Source organism: Gekko japonicus, unplaced genomic scaffold (genome assembly GCF_001447785.1).
Source record: "Gekko japonicus isolate JY-2015 unplaced genomic scaffold, Gekko_japonicus_V1.1 scaffold2090, whole genome shotgun sequence".
Lineage (NCBI taxonomy): Eukaryota > Metazoa > Chordata > Lepidosauria > Squamata > Gekkonidae > Gekko > Gekko japonicus.
This window is the reverse complement of record NW_015164255.1, coordinates 197,542-207,376: the sequence shown is the minus strand read 5'-3', so window position 1 is coordinate 207,376 and position 9,835 is coordinate 197,542. Positions and strand designations below refer to the sequence as shown.

Genomic DNA, 9,835 nt, shown 5'->3' with positions numbered 1-9,835 from the left:
GAAACCAAAGGTGTACTGGTAATTATCTGCCTTGAGTCTTAGCGAGAGAGGCAGACTACCCATGAGGTAAATAAATACATAGAGCACAGCAGGAAAAGTAGGTGAGGTTAGCTTGGTTTCCTTTGGTTTTTTCCGATGCTGAAAATGAGCCTGTGCCCTTTGGACTAAATGTTTCCATGCCAGTTTGGTGTAGTGGTTAGGAGCGTGGACTCTAAACTGGGAGAACCGGGTTTGATTCCCCACTCCTCCACGTGCAGCTGCTGGTGTGACCTTGGGTCAGTCACAAGTTTTCTCAGAGCTGTTCTCTCATGCGCAGTCCTTGAAAGAGCTCTCTCAGCCCCACCTACCTCACAGGGTGTCTGTTGTGGGGAAGGGAAGGGAGATTATAAACCGCTCTGAGACTCCTTCAGGTAGTGACTTGGTGGGGTAGAAATCCAATGTCTTCTTCTTCAGTAGGCAGTTAATTGTGGCAGAGTGCCAGCCCAAGGGTTTTTCTCTGCAAATTCAACTTCCTAAAACCATTTCAGAATGTCGGAAGCTACTAGTTCTCAGCACCCTTGGATAGTGTGATTGAGGCAGGTTAGGCTGAGAGGGTGTGACTGGCCCAAATTCACCCAGCAAGCTTCCATGGCAGAGTGAGGATTCGAACCCACGTTTCCCAGGTCCGAGTCCAACACTTTAACCACTACACCGTGATGCATTCAAATGACAGTCCGTAACCGGCAGAGGAATTTTTTTAGGCTTACAAATCTAGATGTTTATCCCTGGGTCAGCTATGACACGTCTCAGTCTCGTAGCCATAATTCCAAGAGTTTCTTCCTTCTCTCTCCCACTTGATTTCCTCCCTTCCCTTCCCTTTGAGTCTAGTTTAAAGCTGACCATGGTTGATAATACTGGAAAGGAAAGGGAGGGGTAATTTAAGTAGGAGGAGGGAAAAGAAGCGTGCAAGTCTGGGGGAGCGGGGAGTTATGTTTACCCAGAATCCCGGAGTAGTTTTCTATGCACGGCCACATCACATGCCCCTGCTGCCTTAGATCTTAACCAGCAATCTGTTTTTCTTTAGAATTTCCTGGCTCTCTGTGCTAGTAATTACTACACTGGCTGTCTATTCCATCGGAATATCAAAGGCTTTATGGTGCAGACCGGAGATCCAGCAGGTAAAGCATTTGGTTAAATATTATGAAATCACTCCCTTTGGAACAGTGGCTTTGAGTCACGTAGCAAACTGTGATTATTGGAACAAAGTTTGAGGCCAGTGGCACCTTTAAGGCCAACAAAGTTTTATTCAAAATATAAGCTTCCGTGTGCACCCACACTTTTCCAGGTACAATGAAATGGAAATGACCAGTCCATACATATAGGTAGAGGGTGAGGAGTAAATTAGCATACAGCAAAATGAAGATATTTAACAGATTCAAGGACCAAACAGGAATAGCAGGCTTCGTTTATATGGTTACCATCTGTTTGGGTTTAATTCCAAGGGAAAACGTAGTGAAGGAAATAAATATGTCAAAATTGGAGATTGATGGGCAGATGTATCCTTAGTTGTGGAACGCTGAGAGTAATTAACTGAGACCCTGGCATTACACTCCGTCCGTCTCCTCTCAAACATGGAGGTGACCTTACATCATCATCTTTGAAGTGCGGCAATCCGCTGTGTAGTGTTATTTCCCCTGTCCCCAGAGCAGAGAAATGCATTCGAATCTGCCATTCCAAATCACATTACATTTGACTATTGGAAGCAGCGGCATGATTTTTTTAACTGGCTTTGCAAATTTTACAAATGTAGTTGTGAATGATGACTTTTACATGGTAAATTCCCCCCCACACACACACACACTTTATGTTCTGAGTTCCCTCTCCCCCCCGCCCAGAAAAGGGGCTGGTAGTCCGGCCTTGGGATCAATAATATTATAGGAAAATCGCCATCTTGGATCTTTTATCTACACTGGAATTTTTATTAAATTATATATAAATTTTAATGTTTTGTATTTTTAGGACATTATGTCGTATACATTGCCCAGAGTCCGGCATAAGCTGGGATGGGGCAAATAATAATAATAATAATAGTAAGAATAAGAATAAATGTCAGTCAGGCAAATCAGCACGACCTCTGGTATTGCTTAGGCTTCCAAAACATCATGGATACTTGACAATCATAGCAGTAATGCCTGGCATTGACATTGTTGTACATATTAGATTCCATGTCAAAAATGAAGTCAAATGAGGAGGAAGATCTATGTTTTATTTCAATTAACAGAAAAACAATTGGACCAAATAGTCCATCCAAATTTGACTACTTTCTTCTCAGCATATTCAGGAAATATACGATATTTTATACATGGACTGACATCATCAAGAAAACAATATTCAAACAGCATAATTGGTTACAAAAGACAGTGGTAATTTGAGTAATAATCCTCTGATTGGCCAGATATAAAGAAACATATATCTACGTCAAATTTAAGTGTTTACTTAACCTAATCTAAATGATAATGGGCAAGGAATCTTCATACAAGACTAAAATCTTATCTGACCCAGACATTGCAAGGTTTTGCTCCAAGAACGACAGAATAATGAACTTTGTACCTATTAGGTTGTCTGCTAACAATATCAGACCTATAAGAGGAAAGCCTTCTATATAACAGGCCTTTCTAACATCCTAATAAAATATTACTTAAAGAATAAATCTATAAAAACCAGAGAAATATGAATATGAACAATCAAGAAGAAAAAAACCTATATATAAAAATCTTTATATTCCCATTCGTACTACAACATAGAGCTCAAGAGCCTTCAATCGGCTTTCCACGTGTTTCCTTGGTAACCCTTAGAGCTGCATTACCTCCATGCTGAGGACAGGGCGTTGAGACTGAGGGATGATGGAGGGAAAGCGCCATCAAGTCTCAGCCAACTTATGGTGATCCCTTCATGGGGTTTTCGAGGCAAGAGACGTCCAGAGGCGGTTTGCCATTACCCGCCTCTGCGTAGCAACCCTGGACTTCCTTGGTGGTCTCCCATCTGAGTACGGACCAGGGCCGACCCTGCTTAGCTTCTGAGATCTGACGAGATCGGGCTAGCCCGGATCAGATCAGTGACCGAGGGGTTGGTTTCTGTAAGGGCTCCTTGGCTGCCCTCTGGCATCTCATGAAGACCACATTGTGTGTTCGCCTGGCTGGTTCCAGTGCTGACGCAAACACCGCCTTCCTCACGGAAGGAGAAAAGCAGCTGATAAATGTTTTAAATAAACAACTGAAGTGCAGTCCTCACGAGGGAGTCTTTTCTGAACAGCACAAGATACGTTGTTTTATGAAATTCTGCAAATCACACACATGGGTGGGAGAAGACGGCTCTGTTTCTCGAATTCTCTTCAACTGACTGAAGACTTGAGGGCATTTCTATGCTGGGCACGGGTGGGCACGACTGGTCACCAGGTTCGTGGAATTCTGCTCATCTCCCTGCCGTTCACCCGCAGGCTCTGGGAAAGGAGGAAACAGCATTTGGGGCAGGAAATTTGAAGACGAATTCAGTGAATATTTAAAGGTACGTTTTGCTTTTTCTCGTGCTGTTTCTTATTGTCGGCTACTCGTAGAATAAATGACGCTGACTGTAAAGAAACGGGGTAGCTAATTATGAGGGGGGGTCGCTCTCCTCTGCTAAAAGGGGCAAAGACGTGCTTAAGTTGGTGGGCCTAGTAGCATCTGTCTGGGTCCACCTGTTAGAGGTGCTCAAGGGAGAAGCCATCTTAGAGAAAAATTCCAGCTAAAGCGGTCATCACCATACTTTAGCTGCAAGAACCAGTGTTGCTGCCATTAGGAATGAGTAAGTAGACAGCTATTTTAGGAGCCTTGGGACTACACTGCTTTGTTTTCAAGAACGTTTCTTGAATTTCTTCAATAATGCTTTTTTGCTTTGTTTCGTATGACTTACTGGGGAGTGACCAACCCAGGCCTCAGTTTGGCCACGTTGCTGCACCAAGGTGGGGGGTCAGCGTCGACAGAGGCCTGCCCAGCCAGTAGTATTGCCCCCCCCCCCAGCCAGACCTCTTGCCTTCCCTTAGCCAGATGTGAATGCCAGGAAAAGAGGGAAACCTGGAATGTGGGACTGAGGGTGTCCTGCAGGTTCCTGGCACTGCTGAAAAGAACACTAGCTCTTGTCTCCCGCCTTGATTGCTTGATTGTTCAGGGAGGCAGCAGACACCAGTCACTGTGTGTGTGCCTTTCTCATGCAGTGGGGAAGCTGAGCGCAAGGAAGATTAGTCGTTTCTGATCTTTGACCAGGGTTGGGAACCCACTCTGCTAATGTGGGAAAGATAACTGCTGTGCTGTGAATGGAGCTGGTATGTTGGTGTGGCTCAGAGAGGGGAGGCCCAAGTCGGCATGAAAGCTCAGGGCCCGGGGGTCCCCAACGTTTCTGAGCCCGCAGGCTCAGAATTCTGACACCATGTGGAGGGCTCAGCCACAAAATGGCTGCTGCAGGAGGTGGAGCCAACCACAAAATGGCTGCCACGATTTATTTATTTATTTTCCATATTTGTATCCCGCCCATCCCATGAGCGGGCTCAGGGCGGGTCACATAATCCTAAATAATACCACCAGCCGGCTTACCATCAGTCACACGGTGGAAAACCTTGTGCTGCGAAGGCTGATCAGATATCCAGTGGCCATTCAGAAGCCCTGCTAGGAAAAGCCCTAGCCCCACCCACATTCTAAAAGCCTCGGCAGGCACCATGTTGGGGACCCCTGGCGTAGGCAAACAGGGATATGCAGGGAAGTGGAGAGAGAGTGTTGTGTAGGAGCTAGGACTGAGGAGATCTGCGTTCAAATCCTCACTAGTGCATTAAGCTCATTGGGTGATCTTTGGACATGCTTGCTCAGCCTAACCTACCTCACAGGGTTGTTGTGAGGATAAATGCAGGAGGGAGAGAACTATATATACCACCCTGGGGATAATAATTTGAATGGTTGAAACCCGAAGCACAGTTACAGGCAAGGATGGAATGGAGGAACAGAAGAAGACGAGGAGAAGGAGGAGGAGGAGATTGGATTTATACCCTGCCCTTCACTACCTGAAGGAGTCTCAGAGCGGCTTACAATCTCCTTTCCCTTCCCCTCCCCACAACAGACACCCTGGGAAGGAGGTGGGGCTGAGGGAGCTCGGAGAGAAGTGCTCATGAGAGAACAGCTCTGAAAGAACTTGTGACTGACCCAAGGTCAGACCAGCAGCTGCATGTGGAAGAGTGGGGAATCAAACCTCCCAGATCAGAGTCCACGCTCCTAAGCACTATACCAAACTGGCTCTCTACACCATACTGGCAGTGCAGGAGAGCAAACTGGCAGTGATAGAAGGGAATGGTTATCTTCCGCAAACTCCTAGGGGGTGCCCAGCTCCCAAGTTGTCAGCCGTGCCGTTTAGCTATTCAGCTCAGTGACTCTGCTCACTGCAGCGATGCTTAGTTTCTTAACAGCGAGCAACCTTCAAGAACAATCTTTCAGCAGGGCCTGGGATAATTGCTTTTTCTCTGGCCATAAGTAACAGCTTCCGCTCCTGATGTTTCCACGTCTTGGAATTTTTATTGGGCTGACATACTGAGGAGTCATCCTAAAGGGTGCCGACAGGCACAGGTTACGCAACACTTCCTGTGATTTCATTATGGGGTTAAAGTATTTTACCAGTTTGTTAGATGAATGTGGTGGTTTAGCAGCCAGGAAACCTGCAAATTGCAACGCGGGGATTAGACTCGGGAGCAATGCTCCCTCTAAGCTGTGGAATCCTGTGAGCAAAAATCCTACTTTGTGAGCTACTGTCATTAAAGGTGTGAGCGAGCGATTTGGCTAGTGTATAAATCAGTTTGCTCTGGGGCCACCCTTCCTGAGCTCAGACAAAAATGTGTGAGCTAGAGGGGTAAAAAACTGAGCTAACTCACACTAACTCAGCTTAAAGCGAACACTGCTTGGGAGTGCTGTTCTAAAGGGGTTGGGGGATAGCAAAGCACTCGGTTGCTAGTGGGGTGCAGGAATTCCCATAGAGATAACAGGGCTCCTTTCTCTAGATCTGAAATTTTTGAGGTTCGTCTGTTTTTCTATATCAAGAAGAAATGTTTTGAATGTGGACATTGGTAACAGCAGCAGAGTGACATTTTAAAAGGTGTAACACTTTCACATTAAGAACAGAACTCTTTTAAGCTCATAGACAGGGATTTAACAGCAAATGGACATGTAACATGATTTAACAAGGTCTTAAGTTATGCAACGGGGAAAAACTAAATAACAAGTTAAGGTTATAAGGTCAACAGTCGTAAAGCAATAAATATGTCAAAATAGCAGATAAATGTCTAAAGGTGTTTTTTCTAATTGTGGTTAGGATGAGCTATGGAGCAGAGCCATATAAAGGTTTTTGGAGGTATATGATGTGTTTTGGATTCCCCACATAAAGGGCCCCAGGAAAGCTCAAAGATCTATAACATATGGAGGTGTTCCATTGGTGTAAGAGTTGTGCTTGTCAGCTTAGTATGAACAGAGCCACACAACTTCCCATACTGGAATACGACTATGGCAGGAGTCCCCATCCTGTGGGCACCTTTGGAATTCTGATAAAGGGTGGTGGCAGAATCTCAAAATGGCTGCCGCAAGAGGCGGAGCCGACCATAAAATGTCAGGGATCAAGGGTATATACAAGTCTAATGGTAGCTCTTCAACATTTCAAGCAGACTCTCTCTTTAACAGGATGCCTTTTAATTTGCACAGCCAATTAGAAGCCCCGTGGGGAAAAGCCCCGCCTAGCCCCACCCACTTTCCAAAAGCACTTGATGAGCGCCAGGAAAGACGTTGGGAGCCACCATGGGGCCCACAGGCTCCTTGTTGGGGACCCCTGGATTATGGGATGTAGAAGAATCGGCCGCCTTTTGCAAACAGTGGGAACGAATCTCGAAAACCCGGGGATGCAGCTGGGCCACGTAAACCCTTTATGCAAGTTGTGATCACCCCCTCGATTTTTATACTTCTCTCTTAGCACAGTGTCCGCGGAGTCGTTTCTATGGCAAACAACGGCCCCAACACAAACGGATCTCAGTTCTTCATCACTTACGGCAAGCAGCCGCATCTGGACATGAAATACACCGTGTTTGGGAAGTAAGTAAGACTTCATCCACCCCAGTGATGTGAACAGCAGGGAGTTAGCTGGCCCATCTAAATGGTGGTCATTTTAAGAGGGGGGAGCAAAGCGTGGTGGAGCTTTTAGGGGCGTTTGAGGGATCTGAACTGTGATTCTGCAAACTCTCGAGGTGATAGTAAGGTAACATAAAGCCAAGTGATCTATTAGGAAATAGTCAAACGTGTTTCACTTTTAATTTTTTGCTGAACAATGCTGCAAAAATGCACATTGACAAAGCAGAGTAAAGAAAAACTGGAAGGGTGATGGAAATAAAAAACAAACATCCTGTAATGGGACAGAAAGATTTATTTCCTGGATTCGTTTAGAGCTTTATTCCCAATCAAACGAGTGTAGCAGATTGTCTTTTTTTCAATTGAACTGGCTAACAACAGCCTTGGACCCACAAATGGAATTTTGACTCTTAAGTTCAGCTCCACTCTCTGTTCGAGTCCTTGATCCTAAAGAGATAACCATCTTGCATTCGAGTGATGTGTCGCTATTGGATCCATCCGTATTCTGTATTTCCTTTGTGGATTCTGATCTGTCCTTTGTGAATGGCTCCTTTAAATGTTCTAGGTAGCTGTGCTTTTCTGCAGGGAAAACCTAAAAGCAACATTTGTGTAATACCTTTGAACATTTTTGACATTTGTCTCCTCCCCCAGGCTCAGTATGTGGTACCCAAAAAAGGGGATGTGAAGAGGCATGTTGATTCAGGTGGAAAACTACATTCTGTTGGCAGCTAAACCAATAACATAACCTGTATTCCACCTTAAGGCTCTGGAAACTGTAGGTGCAAGGGCTGTTCCATCATACCAATGGGTGCAATCCTGCAGGGTCTTCATAAGCACACAGAGCTGTGGGACTGTCGCATATAATTCAGTAGAGATCTTTGTTTGGCTGAATGGCCTGACCATTACAGGGTAGTCACTTGTGTGCCCTCTCTACAAGGTGGTTGTAAGCAGGTTCTTGTTCAATTCAAACAATGGTTCAGGCTGAGGCCTAGAAAAGATGGAAGTTTCTTTCTCTGGAACAATGCTCAAGCTACTTGTACCTTCAAAGACTCAGATAAGGGAGGTGGGAGGTCCCAAATTCAATCCCCCCCCCCCGGGCATTCCCAGTTAACAAGTCTGGCAGTAGGTGATGTGAAAGACCCTCTGCCTGAGACTGTGGAGAGCCACTGCCAGTGTGAGTAGACAATACTGGAAACCTTGTCTTGGACCTTGGAACCCTATTTAGAGATCTTTATATTCTATAGATGTCCCACTAGGAGGAATGTTTTAAGCAGAAGATGACGCTCAGCAACTGTGTACTTTTGTCATCCCCAGAGTAATTGATGGTCTGGATACACTGGATGAGCTGGAAAAACTGCCTGTGAATGAAAAGACTTTCCGGCCTCTTAGTGACGTTCACATCAAAGACATTACAATTCACGCGAACCCCTTTGCTCAGTAGCAGGAAAGGGCCCTGACAGATTCCAGATCAGCCGCTTGGAATTAACTGCCAGTGACTTCTGAAGAGTTGTTTGTGCATGCACTCTTGGAATCGAGGGCTTGCCAAAGCTTTTTCTTCCGACTTTTCTAATCTTGGTATTTCAGCGGATGGAGAGAAGACGCATCTCGATGCATGAAGTCCTATGTGTTTGACAAAGCTGGGGGAAAACAACACATGGGGGATTTTTATATATAAAATATGAAGCTACCTTTTCCTGTTCGAAGTTAGCTAGTTCAAACATGATTTATTTTGAAATTCCTCGTGTGCCTCTTCCTTTCACTTAGGGCAGCTGTTAACCAGAACATTGACACAGAGATCAGCTCTACCGGCATAAAATAATGTATACGATTCTGCAGCCTTCACAACTGGATTGGCTTGTCTGTTTTCCTTGTGCCGACGTGTTTGTTTTGTTAGTAATCCCAGCTGACTGCGTTAGATTTTCTGCCTCTGGTCCACTCAAATTAGGACTTAATGCCTACTTGCATTAAGTGGTGCCCATTTGGCATAATTAAATAATGCCCTCAAAGCAGTCTTTGATTGATTCAGTGACCTATCGGTGGGCCCTACTTTTATTTTTTTTCCTTTTGCCTCTATAGATGCATCTTTTTTTTTCTTTTCAAAATCAAATTTAATTCTACAGAAAGGACAGCAACCAGTGTAACTGCTGTCTTGAGCAGCTTAGATTGATGTATGACTTGCAAAGTGAACCTCACTTGCTGAGAGCCAGTTTGGTGTAGTGGGTAAGTGCGCGGACTCTAATCTGGGAGAACCGGGTTTAATTCCCCACTCCTCCACTTCCAGCTGCTGGGTGACCTTGGGCAAGCCACAGTTCTGTCAGAGCTGTTCTCTCAAGGACAGTTCTGGACAGAGCTCTCTCAGCCCCACCCACCTCACAGGGTGTCTGTTGTGGGGAGGGGAAGGAGTGTGTAAGTCTCGATGAGACTCCTTTGGGTAGTGAAGGGCAGGGTATAAATCCAATCTCTTCTTCTTCTTTTTCAAAGTATGAGGCTTTAACTTCCATGCAACATGGAACATGTGTCAATAAATAAAATGTATGCCCATGTGGTGTTCTTGGGATCAAGTTAATTTCTGTTTTAACTTCCAGTATTCTCTGTTCCCGACAACCTCCCTCTCTTATCAACAGCACCAGTTTGTCAGTGAATTTAAAGTGTGGTGCAGGGGTGAAGAGCGG

General features: G+C 45.2%; 1 protein-coding gene across 3 annotated transcripts in view; it reads left to right on the top strand.

Annotated features, from left to right (window-relative positions):
* Nucleotides 1-9,417, top strand: part of PPIL3 (peptidylprolyl isomerase like 3) — a 17,198-nt gene extending 7,781 nt beyond the window's left edge. For all 3 annotated transcript variants that reach the window (XM_015408680.1, XM_015408681.1, XM_015408682.1), the window contains exons 4-7: nucleotides 1,064-1,157; nucleotides 3,476-3,543; nucleotides 7,012-7,130; nucleotides 8,478-9,417. In XM_015408680.1, coding sequence (XP_015264166.1) covers nucleotides 1,064-1,157; nucleotides 3,476-3,543; nucleotides 7,012-7,130; nucleotides 8,478-8,604 — 408 coding nt within the window. In that variant the 3' untranslated portion in view covers nucleotides 8,605-9,417. The remainder of the gene's footprint in view (nucleotides 1-1,063; nucleotides 1,158-3,475; nucleotides 3,544-7,011; nucleotides 7,131-8,477) is intronic.
* Nucleotides 9,418-9,835: the final 418 nt, after the last annotated feature.